This window comes from Mchenga conophoros, linkage group LG6, assembly GCF_057382185.1.
Source record: "Mchenga conophoros isolate Kocher_MC1m ecotype Shallow Benthic linkage group LG6, M_conophoros_male_GT1.1, whole genome shotgun sequence".
In the NCBI taxonomy this organism is placed as follows: domain Eukaryota; kingdom Metazoa; phylum Chordata; class Actinopteri; order Cichliformes; family Cichlidae; genus Mchenga; species Mchenga conophoros.
Window position 1 is genome coordinate 11,676,217 of NC_140531.1, and position 26,680 is coordinate 11,702,896.

Below are 26,680 nucleotides of genomic sequence, written 5' to 3' on the forward strand. Positions count from 1 at the left end.
ATTAAACCTGCTATCATCATACTCCACATGATCTGCAAACTCAGTCAGCTGTTCAGCTTCCCCCACAGCATTTCTCTTGACTTTAAAAGTGGAATTCTGATTCTTTGTACCAACATTTAGACTTTATCTGATTGTAGTCAGATAAGCTTTATTCTTCGACCTTATTCTAGTTGCTCCGACCATTGCTGGTTAACTACTCCCTCAGTTTTCAGCAGATTTTCACCATTCAAATTTTCAACTGTTCTGCTCTTTCTGCTAAAATGGCCTGTATTTATATGTGTATAGCGCTTTACTAGTCCCTAAGGACCCCAAAGCACTTTACACAACCAGTCATCCACCCATTCACACACACGTTCACACACTGGTGATGGCAAGCTACATTGTAGCCACAGCTACACCTCTTTTCAGCAGAATTTTTACTTCTTTTCAGTACAAATCTCAATCTCTTCCGCTCTTTTCAGCTCAATTTTCTGTTTCTTCTGCTCTTTTCAGCAGAATTTTGAGCTTTTTCACCTTTTATCAGTGATAATTGTTTTTGTCATTATATCTTTGGTTGGCATCAGAACTGGTTTGGCTCAGTGGGATAAGCAGCCGCCTTGAGACCCGGGGGCGCAAGTTCGAATCCCACACATGTTCGCCAGCTTGCATGTGCTCAGCTTTCTCGATAATCTTCACTGTACCCTTTCAAATGCAAGCAGTTTAGCTTTTACAACTCTTTTCAGCAGAAAGTTCTGCTTCCTCTGTTGTTTTCAGCAGTTTCCACTACAAACTAAACACAGTTGAACAGCAGCAAAATCACTTCCTTCTTTATTTCTTATGGTTCCTGTTGTTTGACTCTTTGTTGCAGTCTTGAATTCTTACTTCACATTTTAAAGTTTAAGTTGCTGTTTAGACTCTTTGCTTTCTCTTTATCTCTGTTTTAGAAATGAGCTCTCTGTAATGTAGGGCATGTGGGTTTCAGTATGAGTAGCTTTAGTCATCTCCCCCCACCTGTGTTTCCATCTGTTGCCTCCCCCTGTCTTGCTCTATGTTTGTGCACTGGACACTTTTGCTTCCTTGTCTCGTACATTTTGTCACGTGGTTCTCTTATTTGCTAATCATAACATGACTAGTTTTGTAAAGATTAGATTTTTAGTGAAGAGTGTCTGTCAGTATTCAGAGGACAGTGTTTCTCAGTCAGAACACATATGAAACCACAAGGACAAATTCAAACAGTAACCACATTTATTGCCGTAAATGTCATTACAATTTCTTTGGAAAGCTATGAGGGATGTAAAAGTGACTTCACGTGGTTTTGGGATATGGTGCATAAAAGAAATGTTGAGAAAATGTCACTCAGCTGTTCTCAAACACAAATTGTTGTGATCGTCGTCTTTCAGTTGTGACATATGTTTCAATAGCATACATTTTATAACGGAAAAGTTCAAGAACAATTTCTGTTGTAATTTATGTTCCAGAGTATGAAAACCACTGGCAGATCCACCAAATGTGGTGTCGCTGCTGTGTTGTGGAAGCTATCAGAGAAAAGGGCCCTTTAAATCACTATGGTAACAAAGTTACTTTAGTGAGCAGGCAGTGGGTCAATATTGCAGTAGATATCAGTTGTGTGGGTCATAGGTAGGTGCACTCTGCAATAATGAGTTGGGATGTTTTCATATATTGGATCAGGGTTCACCTGAGGAGGAAGACAAACAACATACTGTGTTATAGGTCATTTTTCTCCTCATTTAAATATTTTTACTTTATTTGCAGGTGATACTCTGACCAGCAGGTTTGTGAGGTGACAAAATATAAAGTATAAAATCTGTGAAATTCCTTTGCTATAACAATTATAAGTAAGTAAAGTAGAACAAACAAATAGATAAGTAGATTGTGTCGCTCATTAAAATGCAATAAGAAAAAAGAAATACATTGATAAAATGAATCTGAAATTAAAATGATTGAATTCAGATAAATAAAGTGTACATTTAAGCTGTGTTTATATATATTCATAACGGGGATGAACTTCACAGTAAAGTTAGGCTCTTGATGACTGCTTTCAACTGCTGTTTTTTCCAGGGTTGACTAGTTGTAGAGCATCCATTTTTAAAAATGAAAAAAATAAATAAAAAATAAAAACAATCAAACAAAAGTGTCAGAAACCTATTCTAAACAACTGCAGATAGCAAGACCATCATTTCAAACAGCTGTATATAAGTGTAAGTATATTTTTTTCATGTGTGACCACTTTGCCTAGGCCTCGAGGAAGACCTAAACTGTCACCCTCAGATGAGAGGAAATTAGTTAGGATGTTCAGGAATAACCCAGAAACCACCAAAAATCAAGCCAGCCATAACCTGGAAACTGCTGGAACACTGTCCACAGTGAAAACATGTTTTACACTGTAATGGACTCAGAGGATACTGACAAGAAAGAGCTCCTGCCTCAAAATTAACCCCTTTAAGCTTAACCGAAAATTGTAGCTTCCCATATCTAAACGCCATTTTTTTTTTCTGGAGAACAATTTTGTCATCAAATGAGACAAAAATTGAGCTATAAATAAAGCAGCCTTACATTAAGCTTTATAGCCTTTTCAAAGCCCCAGCCTCAACCCTATTGGAAATTTGTGGAGTATGCTTAAAAGCCAGGAACACGACAGGAATCCAACAAATGAAGATGAATTCCACTTATATAAAGATAAGTAGTCAAATATACAACCAGAAATATGCCAGACTGTTGTTGATCTTTACTAAAAATGTCTGGCTAAGCTGCAACCCGCTAAAGGACATTTGAACAAATATTATTGGGAGATATGTATCTATTTGAAGCTGTTTGTAAAATCTAAAGTCTAAAATAAATGCACTTAGGTGTTTTATAAACTTAATTAAAACACTTTATTCCTGCAATAATACCACGCTTGAAAAACAACAGTTGAAATCAATCATTAAAACCCCCAAATTGCTTTGACATTCATGCCCACAATAAATGTATATATACTTAAAATACCTGATTAAATGATAATTATTGCTAATTATGATAATGATTATAAATAAAAAAGTAAAATAGAATAGAGTTATGTGAACAAAAAATAAGGTTGACAATGGGGATTTTTCTTTCCAATTTCAGCAGCATTGTTTGTGTCTTGTTTTGTACCTGCTGTTTGTTGCCCAGTGTTGCACTTCTTGAAGGCTGGTTTGAAATCCTCTTTTTTCTGATTTGTAAAAAAAAGAGCAAATATATATATGTATATATATACATACACACACACACACACACACACACACACATACACACACACACACACACACACACACACACACACATGTGTATATATACACAACTAAAACAATATCAGATGAATACTATTGATCTGAATGAGATCACACTTTTGCTCACCTAACACACCAGCAGACAATGAAAGGTATTAAAACCAGCAGAGCAGCAGAAACTCCTGCAGCTGCTGGTGTCCATGTTCCTGTGATACTTTGGACAGTGAGAGTCTTTGGAGCAGAGCTGATCTCTTTGTTGGTTTTCACAGCACAGGAGTAGCTTCCTGCATCCTCCCTGCTGACTGGGTCTAGGATCAGATGTTTGTTCTGGTTCTCTCTCGGGGTCAGAGGTCGACTGTTCAAGTACCAAATGTAGTTTGTGTTGTCAGTCAGAGGACAGCTGGTACTGCAGGTCAGTGTAACTCTCTGACCCTCTGTCACCACTGCAGAAGGACTCATCTTCACTCTCAGCTCTAAAAGCAAAAATTTAGGGTGAGTGTTATTTTTTTTCTGTGCAAACTTATATTTGTATTCCACTACTGTTTTTTTATGTGACTTTAAATGTTTTTCTATTAAACTAAAATATGAAAATATTTTGAAATGAGACCTTTATGTTGACAAAAAATAAATAAATTAAAAAAGCATGTTCAATTATCCAGACAATGTGTTGTTCCAAGTGTTTCCCTTCTGTTTCCACAGTCAGTCATGTCCCCATTACTATTTCCCTCTGGTCCCCATGTCAAGCCTGTGTTTATCATAATTCCTGTTTCATTTTGACAGCCCCTCATCCTGTGTTCATTGTGTTCAGTTTTGCTTCCCCCATCATAGGGGTCAGGAACCTTTAACACCCAAAGAGCCATTTGGACATGATTTCCACGCAAACAAAAACACTGGGAGCTGCAAATACTTTTTGACGTCTAAAATGAAGATAACACTGAATATATTGTTATTTTACCTGTATGCTTTGTGTAAACAACTAAGCTGTGTTGCTTAAATCTATGAAGTGCTACAGAGAAAATTACTTTTTTATTTATGTAATTAACACATTTTGAACTCTTAAGGAAATATAACAAAAGGAAAGACACCCAACTGAACTAAAATGATCCAGTAAACAAAAACTGTTGTCAGCCGCCACCCTTATATCTCCTTTGGGCTTTTGGAGCCTTGACCTGACTTTTAAAAAAATAATTTGAAAAAAAGCACTATGCTGCTAAAAGATGAAAAATAGATATTTACAAAATTCAGCCTAAATATGTATTTTACCTGGTTAATGTGTGTGGCGGGGCGTGGTCTGCAGCGCCGCTGCAGGGGAGGCGGTCGCACCTGAGCGGCGCTTGTGCGAGTGTGACGCTTATTTTGAGCAATCAAAAAATAATAGAATATAATTTTATATTTATATTTCAATATCACAATAATCTTCCAATTTAGAACTACAAGTTAAAAAAAAGAACTAACATTAATGAAATACACTTCAGCTAATTACTTAAAAAAATAATTTATTTTCCCAAACCACGCAGAGCCGCACTAAAAGGACTAAAGAACCGCATGCGGCTCCGGAGCCGCAGGTTGCCGACCCCTTCCCAATCCTGTTAGTCAGTATTAGATCGAGTCGTATTCAGCAAATAAAGTTTGCTTCCTTTGGTTTATTCCCCTATATTGTTTCTGAGTCCTGTGTTTGGGTCCTGCCTTGGCTGCTGCACAGCTGTACATGACAGCTGTAGATCAAACAAAATAACAGTATCCAGGTTGATCAAACCTGAACCATAAACACCCAAAGTGAAAATTGCAACAGGCATGTGAATACATCTTATAGAAAGTAAAAGGCATTTCTCCTGCATAATAACTACTATTTTCTACAATATTAAATGCAATTTTTCTGAAAACGTATGAATTCAGTTTTAAATACAGGCCTTTTCCTTGTAATGATGATTTGTAGTGTGACGTTGCCAATTTCACCCAAACTGAATATTTCTTCCACCTCTGCTCCTGTTCAGACATTAATGAGTAAAGTCTGCTGACTGAGGAGTTTAAATTTACCTGTGACAATCAAAAAGACTCCAGGCAGATCAGACTGTGTCCATCCTTCATGATCTTTGTTGAATCTGAATGTGTATCCTCCTGAGTCATTCTTCTTCAGGTTGTTGATGGTCAGGATGTGTTGGTTCTTCATGTTGTCCTGATACTCCACATGACCTGCAGCCTCAATCAGCTCTTCAACTTCCACTTTATCTTTTCTCCATTTTTTACTCCAACATTTAAACTCTGGCTTCATGTTATCAGGATGTGAGTATTCACTTGTGATGTTGACTGAAGATCCTTCCAGAGCACAGATTCTCCTGCTGACATAATTCACTCTCCAGCAGTTTTTATCCTGAACACCTGAAATATAGATGGAAGATTTAAAGTTGTTTGATTTTTTTGTATTTCATTATTAGTTGGCAAAATATATTTAACACTTACAAGCTTCCTTAGATTGAAGACGTTTGTGGTCTTTAACTGCACAAGAGAATGTGTCTGTTGAAGAGTTATGAGTTGAAAAATGTTGATTCTCATGATAGTTTCTTTTGTTGTGATACCACATGTAGACAGCTTGATGGTCAGTCAGATTACAGCTGGTGCTGCAGGTCAGTGTGACAAACTCTGAAGTGGAAGAAATTCTTTGAACATAAACCTCTGTTGAGAAAGGATAAACAAACTTCTTGTCACTATATTTGATATAATCACACAACTTATTTAATCATATATTATTTAGTTAAATGAATATGACATAAACTTCACCTCTGGGGTATGTGATGGTGCACGGCTCATCCACTGATGTCTGTTTATAAGAACACATGTTTCCATAAGCATAAGTGAGACTGAAGCATGTCTGTGTGATGGAATCTGAACAAAAATGTTAAATATGTTAAATATTTGTACTGAGGTCATTTTCACAGGATTTAGCTGGAGAGTCTGTAGCAACAACAGTCATGACTCACCCACAGAGACTTGAGGGGCTCTGAGATGCTCGTAGCCTTTGACAGCACAGGAGTATGTGACTTCCTCACTGCTGAGCAGCTCTTGGTACCAGGGAGACCAGTCCTCATAGAGAAACTCTCTGTTCTTGTACCAGATGTAGGCTGCAGGCTTTTCAGTCAGAGGACAGCTGCTGCTGCACATCAGTGTTACTGTCTGTCCCTCTGTGGCAGGAATCACCTTTACCTGCAGCTCTGAGAGGATGATGGAGAACAACTTATACAATGATGTCATTTGGAAAGTAAGTAATAAGTAAAAGTCACTGTACCTGCAACAACTTGGAGAGTAATTCTGTTGAACCAATGTTGATGTGAGCAGTGCAGATCCACTGAGGAACCTTTGAAAGCACAGATCCTGGTTTCTCCTCCATTAACACCTTTAACACAAACTTTTATTAGCAAACGGATTTATTGTCTTATCACCTGTCGTTTTTTTCTATCCTTAGAATGTAAATAAGTAAATTATTTTTAGGTATCTTTTTACAAGGATGTATAAATAATTACTCATACCTGAAATGTAGAAGATGAAACAGAGGAACACATATCGAAAACCTGTCAGCAACATGTTGGTTGGAGACCAGCGTGGAAGCATAACGTTGACAATAAATATAAAAGTAGACGCGATTTACTCACATCTCAAAATCGCTTGAAAAACAGAAGGGCTCGCATGACTGTTTTATGTTCAGTGGTTTGGCACACAAAGCACCTTTGAAACTAGACATGAACGTCCTTCCTCTGTGGTTCTTTTGTTCTCTGCAGGAAGTGCAATGTGGTTTAGTTGTCTTACCCTTGAATATTTTAGATGTTCAGGTAACTTTCAGTTCTCAATAAAGTGTTAATATTATTCCCCTATATATATATTTATATATTTATGTGCTGTGTGGCTCCCACCTAATGGAGTGATGTGATATAATGAAACATTCAGTCCTAACTCATGTCAAAATGTTTATACAAACATTATTACAAGGCATGTTAAAATAAGAATAATAATAATGATGATGATATTATAAATCATAATAATAACAATAATAACAATGGTGGCCATTTTGAAAACATCAGCATTATTAAGGATCCATCTAGCTTGTTCTACTCTTTAGCAGTTTGTGGTCTGCCCAGCGTAGGTTGCTATTATCACAGCACATGATCTCAGCAGCAGTTTGTGCTGCTGAGATCATGGACATTTGGTTAGTGCAGGTTATGTTTCCCATAATATTCTGCACTGTTTCTTTATATTCTCTTTAAGTTAGCATGCAAAAAGACCAGTTTTGTTTTCTAGAAAGTGATTGTGATCACATGTTCTGTTTTGGCTACATTGTTACAGGTTAGTTGGCTGTGTACTGTCATACTGACATCTGTATTTGCAATTGTCATACTTTGTAAATCCAAAATTTCAATACAGTTTACATACACACATAAACACATAATGAATATGGACAAAATGTGTATGGTCTCAGCTGTCATGTGCAGGTATCCACATTCAAATTGGATAAAGGGTTTAGGAGTTTCAGCTCCCTAACATGTGACACCTTCTTATTAAATGGACCAAAGGTATTTGAACATATGACTCAAAGTGTTTTTACATGTTGAGGTTTGTTGATTTTATTATGACATATATATTCCTGTATACACTAGACATGTAATCATAGTTACTTTCATAAATTGTGTGTAATCACACACACATTTGCATTAGTTTTCCTTACTGGTAAACCTTAATCAAAATCTCAATCACCATTCTTTTCTCCTGACAGACAACCACCACATTCCTTGATGAGGAGCAGCTGTGCAGGATGTGAAACAAGGCTACCAACTGATTTTAAAATTCCCAATAAATAGTCAATAAATATTTAAACTTCTTGTGTGCAAATCCATGCTTAAAGTTCAGTGCTAAATAAAGTGCTTGATAAGGTGCTTTTAATAAAGTGAAAGGTGTGCTCTAAAGTGCTATACAGATAATATAATATAATTAAAGCTGCAAGCAGCGTTATGAGGGCCCTCGCACCCTGGCGTGTCGAGCCACGCCCAAAACCTAATACCAGCATGTCCGATCTGATGTGACATTGATGGATTTCATGCATTTAACCACCAGCTAACATTTCATCTTATTCAACCAGGATTATAGTCGTCCCACTAGGTGGCGCTCTAACCATTATGTACAAATGGCATAACAAACATATCCGAGCTCGAGTCTAATCATGCCTATGACCTTTGGGAGAGATTGGACATTGTGTTTTCGAGTGACAGCAGATTACTGCTTTTTGGCGAGTGATTGAAACTCCACATGCCGCCATGACCACCCCGTTTCCCTGAACGTAAAAAGCTTCGCAATTTAACATCACAAAGGTCTTTAGATTCCACACACAGGAAATTGCATCAATCTGATGAAATCCCTTGGAGGAGTTCGTCAAAGAACGGTGCCTGAAAAGAGGGGAAAATGTCGCCAAAATTACACATTCATTTTAAAATGGCTGACTTCCTGTTGGATTTGGGATTTTGCTCCAAGAGACTTTTTTTGTACATCTTGATCCCTCCTATAACCTTCCCAGATTTCAGACTCATACATAAAACACAGAGCAGGGGCTGATGATTTGAAAGTTTGTAGGGGGCGCTGTGGAGCCATTTTGCGCTATTCAAGGAAGGTGATCACATAACAACAAAGCCTTCGTCCCATTGGAGGTGTGTGCCAAATTTCAAGACTTTTTAAACTTTCCAAGCCCCTCAAACGCCACTTCATTGTTCACGGTGAACCGCGTTGCCACCAGGGTGCGCCGTTCAGTTTAAAGTCACAATTTTCGCACTGAAGCATCATGAGCAACTGATGGTGATATTCACCGCTTTTGAGGTGGCCACGATGAACCTGTGAAAATCAGTACGACAAAATGAAAGACATGACATTTCCTGTTGCCACTAGGTGGCGTTCTGATGTGCTCATTCCTGACAATGAGCACATCAATCTATTCAGGGCGGGTCTGACACCATGCCTGTAAAGTCTGGTACTGATCAGACTGGATTTCATTGAGTTATACTAATTTGTTTCTTCATGGCGTGACATCAAAGTTCGCCATGCTGCAGGGTTCACACCCTTTCGCGAAAAGTCACAGTTTTCACTGTAACCCAAGACCAACTCCATAAGGCTTTCCTGGAGAAATTTGAGGCTGCAGATGTCACCCATCACAATACTGTACCCCAAAGTGTAAAAGCGCCACCTAGTAGGAACTGTCCTTGATGTCAAATATGGCAGTTGAAATATGTTCAGGGGTGGAGCCTTATCATATGTGTGCTCTTTGGTCCAGATCGGACAATGTATGAGGGAATGAGAGGCAATAAGATTTTCATGGCGAGTCATCGAAATTCGCCGTGGCGCCACCGCCACACCGTATCACGAAAACTCAAAAGCTCCGCAATTTAACATGGCCCAGGTATGTAGTTGACACTGACCAAACATGAAGCTTATACGACCAAATTCCAAGGAGGAGTTCGAAAAAGTTCGAGGCATGGAAATGGCAAAATTAGAGCAAAAATGTCACCTTCACTTCTAAATTGCGGACTTCCTGTTGGGTTTGCATCAATGGGCCCACAGACTTTTTTGTTTGTCTTGGCATGATACACATGTGTGCCAAATTTCATACATGTACCTCAAACGATGTGGTTGTAGGGCTGCATTTAACAAAGCATAGGTGGCGCTCTAGAGCGATTTCCCAGTGCTCATATGTAAAACCATTAAAATACAAAATTTTTCACGAGACCTGGCATGTGTGCAAAATTTCATGAGTTTTTGAGCATGTTTAGGCCCTCAAAAAGGCCCTTGTTTTGCCTGAATAATAATAAGAAGAAACGGAGCAGATACAATAGGGCCTTCGCACTCTCGGTGCTCGGGCCCTAAATATAGTAAGGGAGTCCTCTTCCTTACACATATATACTCATATATACTATGCATACTCACAATGAAGTCTTTATATAGTGGAGTCACTGTATTAAGCAGTTAACCTGCATACTCAAATCACAGGACCCATATATTTAGGTTAAATATAGTTTAGTATTATGGCCAACTGTGATTAGTCCAACAAAGGGAAGTGCCAATTTAGCTTGGCACTGCTAAAGTATGTGCATATGTGGCACCCTGAGTATTTTGAGCATTAAGAACAAGTCTCAGATGTGTTCCTTATGTGTTCGTGCCCACCCCCCATCATCTTTGTTGTGACAATAGTTTGCATCATAACACAGAGCGAAAAGCTCATTTGCTCCCACCTGATGTGAAGTTAGGGCGATATTTAGTTTCGCCAGTAGGTGGCAGTGGCGGCTCAGCCAAACGGGTAACTGGCAAAATAATCCTTCACAAAAGTAACGCAGGCCAGTTATTACAATGGAAGCCGCCAGTAACACTGAATTGTTTTGCTGTGTTTCAGGTGAGAGCAATATACGAGAACTACATACATTTATGTAAAGTTGATACTTATTTAACATGTTTGGAGTGTAATTCTTGTTTATATGGTGTTTGATGTGAGCGAATAAGGGAGTTGTTTCACGTTATCTGTGGGTAATGCTAGTAACATTTGTGCGCTAGCTAAGTCATGTTAGCCTCCTGCATTAATCTCTGTAACCGTGTTGTTCCATGAGTAAGGTGAAAGGAAACAGTTAGCTGGTGTCAGTTAAAGTTATAGGAAATAGACCAGCCAGTACATGTTATGTTGTCTATTGTTTACTGGTCATTTTCTCTGTGTGTTAAGGGCTGATTAATACATGGCCATTACACGTAATGACACAAAAGTAACGCAGGCCAGTTATTACAATGGAAGCCGCCAGTAACACTGAATTGTTTTGCTGTGTTTCAGTGCAATAAATCTTCATGTGCACCTGAATAAACCCTGTCGTCCTCCAGTGTGTAACACATAGGACCCTTCTCATTATGCAGCTGCCTTTGACTGTGCAGCAGAAACATGCAGCTGTGCTTAACTGGACTGCTTCACGCCGTATGCAGCCCTTTAACCAGCTGTACAACTGAAGCATGTAGCTGTTTGGATAGCTGTAAAGCAAAGGCCTGCAGCCCTTTCTGGGGCCGTGACACAAATGCATACAGCTCTTTAAATGACGGTAAAGCCGAAGTGTACAGTCCTTTCAATATCCTTATAAGCAAATATACCTGGCCTTTGCAGGGCATGTACCTGGAATTCTGGTTCTTGCCTCAAACACCAGAAGCGAACAAGTAAACCCTCACTCAGCATGGATAGCAGTTTATGTCTGGCATGCGCGCCCAACAAAATTCTTGAATGGATTAACTGATTAACTGCTTTTCTGCAGACTTTCAGACTCACTTTGGCCATGGAACTGTCAAAGTGACCCAGTGCAATGATGGATGAGAGACTGGTTTGCAAGAAGTTATGGTGTAGGGTCGTGTATATCATAAGTGGAAGATGAAAAGAAAAAACAAAGGATGAAAGGTGTAACAGGGCGGCCCTTAGCGGCTGGAAACACAGTGAGATGGACCAAGGCAAGTGTAGTGGAACAAAAAGTATTTATTTGCTATACAGCTCTCCTTAACTCATCGAGCTTCTTCACAGCACAAATCCCCCCTCTCCAATGACAACTGGCAGCCTTAAATATGTTCAGCTGTCAGACTAACCCAGGGGTGGGCAATCTCAGGCTACGTCCACACGTACCCGGGTATTTTGGAAAATGCAGATTTTTCTATGCGTTTGCACCTTTCGTCCACACGTAAACGGCGTTTTCGGTCACTGAAAACGTAGATTCTAAAAACGCCTGCCAGGGTGGATATTTTCGAAAACTCAGTTTTTGCATTTACGTGTGGACGAGAAAAACTGAGAAAACGCAGCGTCAAAGGTGTGCGCTTTTTTTGACGTCACACTGTGCGCCACGTTATTGTTTTGATCAAATTAATTTCTACAGTACTGTTACTTATACTCTCTGCAGTGTTTAAATGCTTACATATGCATAAACAGTTACTGTCCCTCCACACATACAACTCGGTTCTGCTTCTATGCCCCATCTTTGTTTACTATTTCCCACCGAGGCTTCTAGACTTCTGATTGCCCAACATTTCTACACGGTTAGGAATATATCGCCACCTGTTGCTTTGGCATGTTCCTAGCAGCGTTTTCCTTCATTTCTGCGTTTACGTGTGGACGGGATTATTTTTTAAAATGAAAACGGAAAATCTCAGTTTTCAAAAATACCCATGTACGTGTGGACGTAGAGTTAGTCCACGAGGGCCGGTGTCCCTGCAGTAGTGATGGCCCGCTTGAAGCTGGTGCTCCGGAGCGTGTGTCGAAAAAAACAACACACTGGTTCAGAAGCACTGTGTCGAGGCTTGCTTCGTTTGGCAAAAGTCACGTGACCAGTGACGTCCGAAGCTTCATTACGCACGTAACTGCTTCGGTACCTGATTCAAACGGATATAAGGAAGTGAATCATCCACGGGATTCGTGGAGTGTGTTGATGGTGACAGAGAGCGAAGAGGTGACCATTCCACTGACAGATATGGAACCAGCAAGGAAGAGAGGACGTTCTGGCGTGTGGGAATATTTTGAGTTGATTTCGGTCAATCGGGTAGGTTTGCCAGCTTTGTGTTCTTGTTTGCCTCTGTTTTGCATTTGTTTATTTTGACTGAAAAGTTCACAAACCTTGTCTTTACACACACATATACACACACACACACACACACACACACACACACACATATATATATATATATATATATATATATATATATATATATATATATAGCCTGGGCTTGAGGAGATCAGAGGTAAGGCACGTAAATTGGTAAGCTATTTCCGATCTAGCACAACAGCAAAGGAGAAGCTCTGCCAAATGCAGCAGCAGATGGGCAGATCACATCTAAAGCTCCTTCAGGAGGTTGATACCAGGTGGAACAGCACATACACCATGCTGCAGCGTCTGTATGAGGAGAGAGAGCCAGTTAGTGCTGCCCTTGTCTCAATGAGAACAGATCTCACACCTGTCACTGCTGAGGAGTACCACTCAGTTAAAGAGTGCCTGGAGGTGCTTTCTCCTTTTTACACAGCCACTACTGAACTTTCTGGAGAGCAGAGAGTATCTGGGTCCAAAGTCATTCCACTTGTCTGCATGCTGCGGTATGCAATTGCTAAAAAACAACCTCAAGTTCTGGATGACAAAGCCCGCCAGCTGTGCATGAACCTCACAAGAATGCTGGGTGAATGTTCGTCTCACTTGGAAACAATGAGTGTCATGACCATTGCTACCCTGCTTGATCCAAGATTCAAGGCTGTGGGGTTTTGCAGTCAGACCAATGCTCAAGCTGCAGTGAGACGTCTGACTGCAGAATGTGCCACCATCATTGAAAATGAAAAAGACCAGATCATGCCCGTCCCTCCTATCCCATCTACCTCGTCACAGCCAGAGCCAGCAACCAGTTCTGCAACTCAGTCAGGTATGGCTTTTGTTGACCTGAAGTCCATAACACAATGACAGGGTTCCAGCATATTCTAAAAATGTCTCAATAGTAAGAATATGCTTTAATATCCCAAAGTTTCAATTCCGTTATTGGAAATATGTGACTATTAGACGTTTCTTAACAAAACGACAATCTGCTTGTCGAAATATAAATTTCATTAGATATCTTTAGTAACACTTACAGTTGAATATTCACATGTGATGTCATTTTAAAATACATCTGGAAATGTCAGTCTACAGAATGTGCAGCTATTTAATTCCGTTAGTCTTTCAGGTGGTGGGCTGTGGGATTTGCTGGACAGCCATATGGTGGAGAGGCAGGTGAGGAATGCCACAGTGGAAGTAAAGAGGTACATGGCAGATCCTTTGATTCCCCGGACAGAGGATCCGCTCCACTTCTGGGCAACCAGGAAGAATGTATACCCCCATCTTCATAAACTTGCTTTGCAGTTTATGTGCACCCCAGCATCATCCGTTCCATGTGAGAGGATCTTCTCTAAGGCAGGGGAAATCATATCCAAGAAAAGGAACAGACTCAGTCCTCGCACAGTGGAACAAATTCTTTTCTTGAATAGAAGCCACACAGGATAACCTTAAATGCATCATGTTATATGATTATTTGTATGTGACAAATAAAATTTGAATTTGAATTTGAATCTGAATTTTTGTATTTCACATGTTCGCAAGGATTCCCCCCACCCAGTTCACAATCAGTTCTTTCCCCAGTTTCAAAATATATCAGAGATGTAGCAAATATCATATGATCTATGAACAGATTTGTCCAGGTGTCCAGTGGTTAATTGCTAAGTACCTGGAGGCAGGACCTCACAGCAGAGGCATGCGCCATACTGTGTTGTATGTTATTATATGTATTTTGCATGTATTTTATTTACCAACATAAAGAAGTGACAGGCAAAGAAATACCACACCATAATGCATGTTTACATAAGAACGGTTTATTGATTACATCTACCCATTAGACTAATGATGGCCCGCTTGAAGCTGGCGCTCCGGTGTGTACCCAAAAAACAACACACTGCAGAAGCACTGTGTCGTTTGGCCAGAGTCACGTGATCGGTGACGTCCGAAGCTTCATTCCGAACACAAGTGTTTCAGTGGTTTACAGGCAGGTGAATCATTCGCGGGATTTTGAGTTGATTTTGCTCAATTCATTTTATCTGCCGAAGTGAAAAACCTGACATGTCCAAAATCATGTTTTCATAATGGAAATGCCATTACAGCATATGACTTTAGGAACACTTCCATGTGAATTAAAGCTAATGAAGACTACAAAAATGTATTTGACACTATACGTACATTACATTGCTACAGTTTAGACAATCATTTTGTTTATTGTTTTTAGGTGATAGTCTGCAGGACCCAGGAATACCTGCATATCTACCAACTTGCAGTGTAGTTCCTGCACTCCACAGCCTCTTCTGTTCCATGCAAGTGGATTTTCTCCAGGGCAGGAGAAACTATTTCTAAGAAAAGGAACAGACTCAGCCAGCGCACAGTAACACTAATCCTCTTTTTAAATGTAAATAACAAAAGGGCTACCTGACATAGATCATGTTTTTACTTTGCAAGTTCTTGATTAGGGGTGGGTTTTGATTATCGCCTTTCTGATTACAATCCATGCTAAATTGAATAAAGTGATATTGATTCATTACAATCCTGTGTCGATTTGTGAATTAACGTTATTATGCCTGAAACGCCAGCATCTCAGCTTAAACCTCACAACATGTCGTCAAACACCATACAGCTAAAACAGTAACTGGGAGCAGGTTTACGGATTCTGCATACAAACGTGAACACAGAGCGCGGACCCGACGCGTCAGAATCAGATTTTGGTGCGTCGTCGGGTCCGCGCTGTGTTTGCCTCTTTTTTTTCGCTGGCTTCTGCAGCTGCAGGTTTCATAACTCTCTGTTTACATCTCTAATGAAGTCTCACATGTGTCAGCTTTCTTTTAATAGATACAAAATTATGGATATATACTGATACATGACCAGAATTATAATATTTCTGACTGGGGCAAAACTTTCCAGATTCCAATCATATTGAATCGGATCCTGTATCGAATCAAAATGATTCTACAAATCAGTAACGATGCAGCCGTACTCAGCTCCCTAAGCATTTTCCCTTTCCAGTTCACAATCAATCCTACCCCTAGGTCAAAAATATGTATGGGACAATTGGCCTCATCTAATATTTTGTATGAACCTGTCCAGCTGTCCAGTGATTGAATGACAAGTAGATGGTGGAAGGACTCCACAGCAGGGGCATACTCCATAATGTGCTGTGCGTTATCATATGTATAATGTATATATTGCTCACTTATTGTATTTACCAACATCAAGGAGTTATGAGCAAAGAAAGGCCACACCATAGTGCATGTTTAAATAAGGATAGTTTATTGATCAACATGTATTACGCAAATACGCATTACATTTTTTCAGCCCCCCAATCGAGACAACAAAACCAATTACATGTTCAAAGCAACGGAACGGTGGCCCAATATCAGAGAGAACTCCACTCTTGAGTGAGCAGTGATGATTGAGCAGTCCGTTTTATTTTGCAGATTCAAGCTGCTCTTCAAAATATTCGCCACCAGATGTCACCGGAGAGGACTGTGTTGAAAAGCTTCGAGTAATGAACCATTTTTCGATACAAGCTTCAGTGCTTCGGAAAGCTTCATTTGGCCATCACTACCCTGCAGGTTTTAGATGTGTCCTCAAACCAACACAGCTGATTTAAATGGCTAAATTAGCTCCTCAACATGTCCTTGAGGCCTGGTGACAAACTAATCATGTGATTCAGGTGTGTTGACCCAAGGTGAGATCTAAAACCTTTCGGGGGCACCGGCCCTCATGGCCTGAGATTGCCTACCCCTGGACTAACCCATTCTTCCACTCTCAGGTAAATTCTTAAATCCCAACCTTCCACCACAGTTTACAATATATAAATTAGAATAAATAAATACATAAGTACATTTCACATTTTCATATTAATAAATATTCCACACTTTAATTTTACACCAAACCCAATATTATAAAAACCCAGAAACCCCAAGCACAAAAAGATTCATCACACTCTCTTTAACAATGGTCTCTCCCGGAACCTTTAAATGGTGTCTGAACCCCCGGGGAAACATTTGTCCAAACACCTTGAAGAGGACACAGGCAAGAAAGGTGACAATAATAATAATGTTTTGGATTTATATAGCGCTTTTCAAGGCACCCAAAGCGCTTTACAATGCCACTATTCATTCTCTCTCGCGTTCACACACTGGTGGAGGCAAGCTACGGTTGTAGCCACAGCTGCCCTGGGGCAGATTGACAGAAGCGAGGCTGCCATATGGCGCCATCGGCCCCTCTGGCCAACACCAGTAGGCGGTAGGGTAAAAGACTTGTGTCCTTGGGTAAAGCGACTTGCCCAAGGACACAACGACCAGGACAGAGAGTACGGGGATCGAACCGGCGACCTTCCGGTTACAGATGTGCTTCCCAACCCCCTGAGCCACGGTCACCCACGTGATGAGTAATCATTATCTTACAAATAGGGCTGGGTTTTTATAATCGATTCATCGATTAAAATCGATTCTGGCTTGGATAACGTAAAATCGATTCATTAAAATCCTGAATCGATTTTTTAATATAAATTTATTTTGTCCGAAATGCCAGAATCTCTGGTGACATCTCACAAAATTTCAAGAACCACCAAACAGTAAATGAGAGCAGGTACAGGGATTCTGCACATAGACTTAAACACACAGCACGACCCGCGGATCAGGATCAGTTAGATGTCGCCTTTCTCACAGTCGGGGCTGAAAGCCGACAGCGCGCTGATCCGGGTCCGCGCTTTGTGTTCACGCCCTTTATGCGCTGATTCTAAAGCTGTTAGTTTGATCTCTCTCCAAACAATATTGACCGAACCAGCAGCAAAAGAAGATCCAAACGCTTCACATAAACATCGTCATGAATTCACTCTGTTTTGCTTCCATTGCGATGCGCAGCTCTCTCTCTCTCCCTCTCCCCCCCCCTCCCCCCTCTCTCTCGAACAGTTTCGCTTTCTTCATTATTCGCTTGCTTGTTACGCACAAGTCTACTGTTGCTTACAGCCTGTCGGCCGCTTTTTTTTCCCTTTTACATTCTTCCGAAAAGAAAACCTCATTTCTGCTGTTCAATACTGAACAAATTTAAACTTTTTAATATTATTCAAAATGCAAAATGCTTAGCCGTGTGTCTAATAAAACCGCTGTAACGTCAGAGGTGATGTTCATTAATTAATGGTTTTCTTTCGTTTTTGATGTACTGCAGAATATTTTTATAAAATCCAGGCCAGGAAAACCTTCATGTTTTTCTGTGTTTTATCTTCAGCTACTTTGACACAAAGGCCTCTGCTGTGACGCTCACAGCTTGGATAAAGTCTTGCGAGTGTCAGCTTCCTTTTTATTGATACAAAAATATGTAAATGTTCTGATCTGAATTATACTTCTGACTGTCAAAATTTCCCAGATTTAAATCGAATCGAATCGAATTAAATCGAATCGTGGATCGAATCGATTTGGGACCTTGTGAATCGGAATTGAATCGATTCTAGAAATCAGTGACGATTCCCAGCCCTACTTACAAACACTTATTTGCACCACTTTTATTCCTAGATTTCACACACACTTGCATTAGTTTTCCTTACTGCTTAATCACAATCTCAATCACCATTCTTCTCTCCTGACAGACAACCACCACATTCCTTGATGAGGAGCAGATGAGCAGGATCTGAAATAAGGCTACCAACTGATTTTAAAATTCCCAATAAATAGTCAATAAATATTTAAATTTAAACTTCTTGTGTGCAAATCCATGCTTAAAGTGCAATGCTAAATAAAGTGCTTGATAAGGTGCTTTTAATAAAGTGAAAGGTGTGCTCTAAAGTGCTATACAGATAATATAATATAAATGAATGTAGTAAGGGAGTCCTCTTCCTTACAAAAGGATATCCAACGACGGAAGGGGAGGATCACTGTCCCTATATAAGGTACATCCAATCTGCATTGGGTCTCTCTCTCTCTCTCTCTCTTCTGCTTCTGCTGCTTTGTTCCTGTCAGTCTTTGTCTGTATTTTCTGTTCGTGCTTTAAGGCTCTGCACCGCGCGGTTGCCTCACTTTTTTGTTTGCTTGCTTTCTATGTGTTCCAGTGTTCCAGAGAATCATTATGAGTGATTTGAATTTAATTGGATCTGAATTTTTGAATTTATCGGCTTCAAAACACAAGGATCTGAGGAGTTCTGCAGGTTTTTTTTATTTTATTTTTTTAGCAAAATCGGTTTTTATTTTGCTCTCTTCTGGCTACTGAGTCCTGTCTCAATATGCGTACTTGTGCATCCTTGCGTTCTCGTGTACTCGTGATACGTCATCAGTCGGAGACCAAGTACTGTTCCAATTCAAAGTATGCATCAAGCCGAGAACGCGAAAAAGTCCCGGATGTTTTCTCGCTCTGCCTGTTTTATCGAGCATGCATCGGTGGTGACTTGTGTGGACTTGGTACAGCTAAATATCCCAGAATGCATTTCATCCAAAACTCAAACGCGGCAATGGCAGACGAGCAGGGCTGAAAACTTTTAAATATTTCTCTTGCTGGGTCACAAAATAAACTTTTAAGTTATTTTCAAGCAAGAATGTAGCTGTGTAAGCTTCAAATATCTGCTCGATTTATCAAGATATCATATATTTCCAAACGTGCTCTGACGTTTTCAGAGACGTCTGTGACCCGCCAGCTCCATAGCAGACAGTGAGGTCGAGGATCACTAGAGCCGACGAGAACAGCGGACTCCTGGCACATAATTTTCAACCCCTACGCAGTCTTTTCGCTAGTCAGGTTAAACAAACCCCAGCAGCTGTCTATTGTACTAAAATAAAAATAAAGGCGTTCTAACATCTCACCTGCTTGTTTTTATTAAGACATACATGCACACTATTTTTATTAATAGAGATTTCGCTACTGAGGTTAAACATGATATATAAGTAACTTAGATCACTTCTAAATGTTAATGTTTGGTTTATTTCAGTGTTCAGTGGCAAGTCTGGTCTCGCCGAGAACGCGAGTACATACTTGCCAGTACAGTACAGTACCAGTGGCAAAAAGCAGTGCTAGGTGGTAATACGCTGTCTAACAGCTTGGATAGACTCCAGCCCCTCCTCAAAACTAAAATGGACGGATGGAGTATGCCGTCTGGAATAATATTATAAAATTGTCTAGGAACGAACTCAAACATCTAAAATCGTAAAAATGCTTCACATCAAAACTAGACTATCTAAAATCAACAAATGTAAAACTATACAAATGTGTTTAATATATAGCTCTGAATGAATTCTGCAATTTTGCATTGTGACAATATCACGGGCTATAATGCAGGGAGATTCGCAAACATGTCAGTGTCCTCTGCTATAACAGCACATCTATACACACGAGGGGCATCCCCACAGCAAACATTACAGCTGTTGTATCCCTTCTTTCTTGGAGCTATATTGTTTTTACACCCTCTCATTGTGTGTAATTGCTCTCAATGTCAGAAGAGGGAGACAAAAGGCAGATTAACTTTTACTATGATTGTTTTTTTTTTTTTTACATGACCATGAATTATTACATTAACACGAGTAACATACGAAGCCAATCAAACTGGCTAATCTAGTTGTGTTGAATACAGAAAAAAAATGTATAAATAATGTGAAATATAGATTCAAGTACAACGCACAAAAATTTAAATGAGAGGTGCAGAGGTTTGTTAAAAGGCTTGTTCGCCGCAGTGTACGTCTGCAGGTCTTTAAGTGTCATCTGTTTCTGTTGAAATGACAACAGATTCTCCATCAGAGCTCGTTTCATGTCTAAACTTCACAGCAGCATAATCAGCATGCTGCTCTTCTCTTGGCTGAAGTGTCTCTATAGTGGAAAAAAGAGGATCTGTGTGGTTTTTGAAGAAGTGAACTTTGCTGTAGAGGACTTCATCCTCCACCTGTGGCTGAGCTAAGACGTCTTCACACGCAGGATCAGGATTTAGCTGAGAACAAAAAGCGATACATCATAATTCACTTAAAGATTTGACTCCTTTGACTCTGTAAGAAAGATCATTCAGTATGAAAATGTGTTTTCCAACTCCACAGTAATCTTTACCTCCACTATGTTGTTTGATGTTTCGTTTGTGGAAGACTGACTCGTAGTCCTCTTTTTTCTGGTTATTGAAAGTAATAAACAGAAAAAATAAGTGAGTTCATGCCAGAGATAAAATGTTGTCACTTTGAATCAAACACACTGTTGCTTACCTAATCAAAAAGAAGAAAAAGAGAAGTATTGAAACCAGAACTATTACAGAAACTCCTCGTGTCCTTCCTGTGATACTTTGGACAGTGAGAGTCTTTGGAGCAGAGCTGATATCTTTGTTGGTTTTCACAGCACAGGAGTAGCTTCCTGCATCCTCCCTGCTGACTGGGTCTAGGATCAGATGCTTGATCTGGTTCTCTCTCGGGGTCAGAGGTCGACTGTTCAAGTACCAAATGTAGTTTGTGTTGTCAGTCAGAGGACAGCTGGTGCTGCAGGTCAGTGTGACTCTCTGACCCTCTGTCACCACTGCAGAAGGACTCATCTTCACTCTCAGCTCTGAAACAGGAACATTAATAATGACAGATGTTATATGTTAAGATGAAACATTACACAATTGCAACATGTGCTAGAGACTGAATCTGAGTGAGTTAAGCCAAAAAGCAGACTCTTTAATCCCCCATGCACTGATAAAATCTAACATTGACTTAAGTTCTGTACTTTTATGACATTTACGAGGGAATAGTTGCTTTTTTAAACTCCACTCCATGTACAATGTATGACAGCCTGAGTTAATATTTACTTTAAGGTTTATCCTACCGTTGCATCCTGCCTGTCCAGTTGCTTCTTTTTTTGTGGGTCTCCGCCTTGACTTTTGTCTTCAGTAACTGAAACTTGCATTGTGCTTTGGGGCTTTATGTCATGATCTTTGGTTTTATACTCAGTGTTTTCTGTTTTGGACTCAGTAAATTTTCTGTCTGACTTCGTTCTAGTTTTAATTTAAACATTACATTTGCTTATGTTCAGTCGTCAATCTTGTGTTGTATTCAAGATTTCTTTGTTAGATATTCTCAAGTTTTTCCTGCCCTCCTATGTTCTCTTTGCCTCGTCTGTGTTTCTTTTATGTTTCCTATGTTTCCCATGTTTAGTCAGTTTTAACTTTGTGTTTAATTTGCCCTGTCTAGTTTGTGTTTCAGTCAGTGTTAGTCTCCTGATTTATTTTGATAGTTTTTTGTCCTGTGTGTAGTGTTCAGTTTTGCTTCCATTGTCATTGGGCTGACTTATTTGACCTGTGCATTGTTTTGCCCAGTTGTGTATTTCCTGTCAGCTAGTCAGTGTCTGTGTTTCAGTTAGTTTACTCAAGCTGTGCTCTGCTTCTAATTTTATTTCAATCTGAGACCCATCTCCACAGTGACATCTGCTGGCCAAATTGACTATCGCCACAAATTGATAATGCTGTTTTGTGAAACAAGGATGCAGACAAGCACAATTCTAAACAAAAATACTTATTAAACCAGACTGTCAATGATGGTGAATAACACATGTTTTGGAGAAATCCCCACACAAACATTGCAAATTGAGACTGTTAGAGACAGCTGCTGGCTTTGATCGTAATAAACAATAATTCGCTTTATAAAGTAAAACATATAGAGAAAAAGTTGCTGTATTTAATCTAATAATCACAAGTTTTCAGCTGTTTTTGTCTCAGTCAGCTTTGTTTTTTACTCACAGGACTCAAACTCTGGATGTGTTATCACCTTTTTAATTTTGTAGGAGGCTCCTAGCCGCCACCTGGCTCTGAGGGTATTGTTAACGAGTGACAGGAGAAGAGAGCAGGAGATCAACAGACAGATTGGTGCTGTGGCTGCAGTGATGCAGACCCTGCACCAGTCTGTTGTGGTAAAGAGAGAGCTGAGAGAGCTTAGCGAAGCTCTCAATTTACTATTAAAACTACGTCCCTACCCTCACCTATGGTCAGCAGCTGTGAGTAGTGACCAAAAGATTGAGATCCAGAAATGAGCTTCCTCTGAAGGGTGGCTGGCCTCTCCCTTAGAGATAGGGTGAGAAGTTCAGTCATCCGGGAGGGTCTCAGAGTACAGCCACTGCTCCTTCACATCGAAAGGAGCCAGTTGTCCCACCGGGAGGAGGCCCTGGAGCGGACCCAGGACACGCTGAAGAGATTACATCTCTTAGCTGGCCTGGGAACGCCTTGGTGTTCCCCTGGACAAGCTGGAGGAGGTGGCTGGATGGATGCATAGATGGATGGATGATGGATAAGAGTTTGTGTCAGGTAAGGTTTACACACAGTCAATCAACGGTAGAAGGGGGCGTAGCTTTAGCTTTTATTTTTAATAATTAAAAAACTACTTAAATGAAAATACTAAATGTCTTTTCCTTCTTTAAAAAAAAGTTAACATTTATCAAAATTTTATTGGTGAATTGTAACACTCCATTTCATGCACATCTTTAAACCATCCTCTGCTGAGTGACCTCTGAACCACTAAGAAACTTTCCTTAACTTTATACTGCTGTGAGTCAGAGCTGAAAACTGTTTTATTTTCTTCTTGAAAGCAGAGGTGTTTTTTTTTATATTTAACAGCAATCGAGAGCAAAAATATTGATGAAATAATATGAGTATTATTGATGAGTATTATTTTCTTTTATAAACAGAACCTGTAGTATCAAAACAGTAATTCAATAAATAGAAATAGCTCTGAAGCAGCAGGTATGCCACCTGTTGAAACTGTGGTGAAGGGCAGTTTGTCTGAACACCTTTGGACCCGACTGTATATAATATTAAAACTATTATGATTATCTACAATAGAAGCCAACTTTTACTTTTGATATTTTAACTAAAGTTATGTTTCATAAAATGCACATGATTTTAATTAAAAGCAAACTTTTTCATTGTAAGGGAATATTTTAACATTATTAAAGAACAAAGAAGGCTCTGAATATTTCTTCCACCTCTGCTCCTGTTCAGACATTAATAAGTAAAGTCTGCTGAGTGAGGAGTTTAGATTTACCTGTGACAATCAAAAAGACTCCAGGCAGATCAGACTGTGTCCATCCTTCATGATCTCTCTTGAATCTGAACGTGTATCCTCCTGAGTCATTCTTCTTCAGGTTGTTGATGGTCAGGATGTGTTGGTTCTTCATGTTGTCCTGATACTTCACATGACCTGCAGCCTCAATCAGCTCTTCAACTTCCACTTTATCTTTTCTCCATTTTTTACTCCAACATTTGAACTCTGGCTTCATGTTATCAGGATGTGAGTATTCACTTGTGATGTTGACTGAAGATCCTTCCAGAGCACAGATTCTCCTGCTGACATAATTCACTCTCCAGCAGTTTTTATCCTGAACACCTGAAATATAGATGGAAGATTTAAAGTTGTTTGATTGGTCTGTGTTTCAGCGCTTGAGTTCATTATTATATATAAAATAAAATATGTTTAACACTTACAAACTTCCTTAGATTGGAGATGTTTGTGAGCTTTAACTGTACAAGAGAATGTGCCTGTTGAAGATTTTTGAGTTGAATAATCTTGATTCTCATAATAGTTTTGTTTGTTGTGATACCACATGAAAACAGTTTGATCATCAGTCAGGTTACAGCTGGTGTTACAGGTCAGTGTGACAAACTCTGAGATGGAAGAAGCTCTTTGAACATGAACCTCTGTTGAAAAAGGATAAACACACTGCTTGTCACTATATTTGATATAATCATACATCTTATTTAAGACATATACATGTATTGTTGCAACAAATATGATATAAACTTCACCTCTGGGGTAGGTGATGGAGCACGGCTTATCCACTAATTTCTGTTTATAAGAACAAATGTTTCCATAAGCATAAGAGAGACTGAAGCATGTCTGTGTGATGGAATCTGAACAAAAAGACATGATGTTAAATATTTGTACTGAGGTCATTTTCACAGGGTTTAGCTGGAGAGTCTGTAGCAACAACAGTCATGACTCACCCACAGAGACTTCAGGGGCTCTGAGATGCTCGTAGCCTTTGACAGCACAGGAGTATGTGACTGCTTCCTCACTGCTGAGCAGCTCTTGGTACCAGGGAGACCAGTCCTCATAGAGAAACTCTCTGTTCTTGTACCAGATGTAGGCTGCAGGCTTTTCAGTCAGAGGACAGCTGCTGCTGCACATCAGTGTTACTGTCTGTCCCTCTGTGGCAGGAATCACCTTTACCTGCAGCTCTGAGAGGATGATGGAGAACAACTTATACAATGATGTCATTTGGAAAGTAAGTAATAAGTAAAAGTCACTGTACCTGCAACAACTTGAAGAGTAATTCTGTTGAGCCAACAGAGTTGTGGTCTGTCTGTAGTATTCATACAGCAGTAAGCGTTTGCATCACTCTCTCTTAGATCATTGATGGTTAAAGTTGGGTTTTTCTCTTCAGACATGTTGTACGTTACACGTTGTCCATCCACAGAGAGCTCACTCTGAATGTACTTGTTACCATCCCAGTATATAGTGAACCATTTTCTGTTTGAAGTCAGATGTTGATGTGAGCAGTGCAGATCCACTGATGAACCTTTGAAAGCACAGGTCCTGGTTTCTCTTCCATTAACACCTTTAACAAAAGGGAGTTAATAAATGTTTTTATCTTATTAATATGTCTTTGTTAGTAATCACTTAATAATTTTCAGTACTTTAAATTAGGAACTAATCTAATCTAAAATTTCTCATCTGTTAAAAAATTTCTCAACTTTTTTTAAACTTTTGACTTAAGTTAATATTAACTAATGATTTTTACATAAGAACTCATAAATAATTTCAGATACCTGAAATGTAAAAGATGAGACCCACAAGCAGACGACCAGCATCTCTCAACCCCATTGTTTTAGTCCAGACTTTGAGCATAAAGCTGACAGTAAAAGCTTGAACCATGAAGACAAAGTAAGTCATCGGTCAAACTAAACAGCACTCTTTGTCTGAGCGAAGGGTGAGGAGGGGGGAAGGGGGGGTGGCTGCTGTCTGCTACTCATGTTCTTTGGTTTCACATGTCGTGCATCTTTGAAACTAAAAGTAAACTTGCTTCCTCTTTCTTTAAATCTTTTGCATTCATTTTATGCTTTGTTAGCACGAGTGATATTTTAATTTGCATCAATTGATTTCCTATATAATGATTCTTTTGTTTTATTTACTTGATGCATGCAGTTGTGATTTGAATGTGTTAAATCTTCCGTTTATTAAATATATTGAAGTTGTTCAACAGGAAGTTGTGGAGGTGTTAAACTGCTGAGCATGTTTGAGTATAACAGTTTAAAATGTAAACACACAGCTGGAGTGATGTAGACATAATTCTATTGCCATTTTTATCTTTTCTTTTTCAAAATATTAAACAATGTGATATGGGAAACACGTTATTTAAAATATCCTTAACGAGTGTTTGAGCTCTCAGATTGAATTGTATTTTCCATTTCCATGAACGTTTCCTTTTACAGTACAGATCCTGGTTTTTGTGTAAAGCTGACAGTAAAACTTTCAACCAAAAGACAAAAAGAAATGCATTAGTCAAACTAAACACTCTTTCTCTGCAGACTGATGGGTGAGGGTGACAAACACCTTTTTTTTCTTTTCTTGTAAGAAGGAACTGGTTTCACACTTTGTACAGCTTTGACACTAAAACTGACTTTCTTCCTCTTTGTCTCTTGCCTTCTTGTATGCTTGTATGCATATCCATATGGAACCAGTGTTTGAGTTGTCTGATTGAATTGTATTCTGGCTTTGAAGAGTTAACCTTAATTTATTATTGTTGCTTCACTGTAGTGGTTGAACTTGTCACTTACTGCAGACTTGGTTATTCCTGTTTCTTTAATGTCACTGCTGAGTGTGGCTCAACAGT

The 26,680-nt window shown here is 39.4% G+C and overlaps 3 protein-coding genes across 4 annotated transcripts; 1 reads left to right on the forward strand and 2 right to left on the reverse strand.

The window, feature by feature from the left end:
- Positions 1–1,257: 1,257 nt before the first annotated feature.
- Positions 1,258–6,493, reverse strand: LOC146572182 (uncharacterized). Its single transcript, XM_085278610.1, has 7 exons — positions 6,227–6,493; positions 6,027–6,131; positions 5,709–5,921; positions 5,286–5,627; positions 3,376–3,721; positions 3,133–3,190; positions 1,258–1,675 (listed from the first exon to the last, which is right to left on the reverse strand). Exons 1-7 carry the CDS (start codon positions 6,405–6,407, stop codon positions 1,562–1,564), a joined length of 1,359 nt encoding a protein of 452 aa, XP_085134736.1. The 5' UTR covers positions 6,408–6,493; the 3' UTR covers positions 1,258–1,561.
- A 6,570-nt stretch (positions 6,494–13,063) lies between these two features.
- On the forward strand, positions 13,064–13,908 carry LOC146572183 (E3 SUMO-protein ligase ZBED1-like). Its single transcript, XM_085278611.1, has one exon. The coding sequence runs from the start codon at positions 13,088–13,090 to the stop codon at positions 13,724–13,726; it is 639 nt and encodes a 212-aa protein (XP_085134737.1). The 5' UTR covers positions 13,064–13,087; the 3' UTR covers positions 13,727–13,908.
- A 4,207-nt stretch (positions 13,909–18,115) lies between these two features.
- On the reverse strand, positions 18,116–25,743 carry LOC146572184 (uncharacterized). 2 transcript variants are annotated; one of them, XM_085276189.1, is made up of 9 exons: positions 25,617–25,743; positions 25,100–25,405; positions 24,792–25,025; positions 24,594–24,698; positions 24,273–24,485; positions 23,833–24,174; positions 21,031–21,364; positions 20,882–20,939; positions 18,116–20,768 (listed from the first exon to the last, which is right to left on the reverse strand). In XM_085276189.1, exons 1-9 carry the CDS (start codon positions 25,738–25,740, stop codon positions 20,535–20,537), a joined length of 1,950 nt encoding a protein of 649 aa, XP_085132315.1. In that variant the 5' UTR covers positions 25,741–25,743; the 3' UTR covers positions 18,116–20,534. The 2 variants fall into 2 exon arrangements, with proteins under 2 accessions (XP_085132315.1, XP_085132314.1); XM_085276188.1 differs by lacking the exons at positions 18,116–20,768; positions 20,882–20,939 and having other exon boundaries at positions 21,359–23,048.
- Positions 25,744–26,680: the final 937 nt, after the last annotated feature.

Excerpts from the sequence above, each read along its gene's own strand:
- LOC146572182 (XM_085278610.1), bottom strand. The coding sequence starts at position 6,407 with ATGTGCAGCAGCAGCTGTCCTCTGACTGAAAAGCCTGCAGCCTACATC. Across the intron at positions 5,922-6,026 it reads CACCATCACATACCCCAGAG|AGGTTTATGTTCAAAGAATT; the intron begins GTGAAGTTTATG and ends CTTTCTCAACAG. Across the intron at positions 1,676-3,132 it reads CACTGGGCAACAAACAGCAG|GTGAACCCTGATCCAATATA; the intron begins GTACAAAACAAG and ends CTTCCTCCTCAG.
- LOC146572183 (XM_085278611.1), top strand. The coding sequence starts at position 13,088 with ATGCAGCAGCAGATGGGCAGATCACATCTAAAGCTCCTTCAGGAGGTT.
- LOC146572184 (XM_085276189.1), bottom strand. The coding sequence starts at position 25,740 with ATGACTTACTTTGTCTTCATGGTTCAAGCTTTTACTGTCAGCTTTATG. Across the intron at positions 25,406-25,616 it reads TCTCATCTTTTACATTTCAG|GTGTTAATGGAAGAGAAACC; the intron begins GTATCTGAAATT and ends CTTTTGTTAAAG. Across the intron at positions 20,769-20,881 it reads CATCAAACAACATAGTGGAG|CTAAATCCTGATCCTGCGTG; the intron begins GTAAAGATTACT and ends TTTTGTTCTCAG.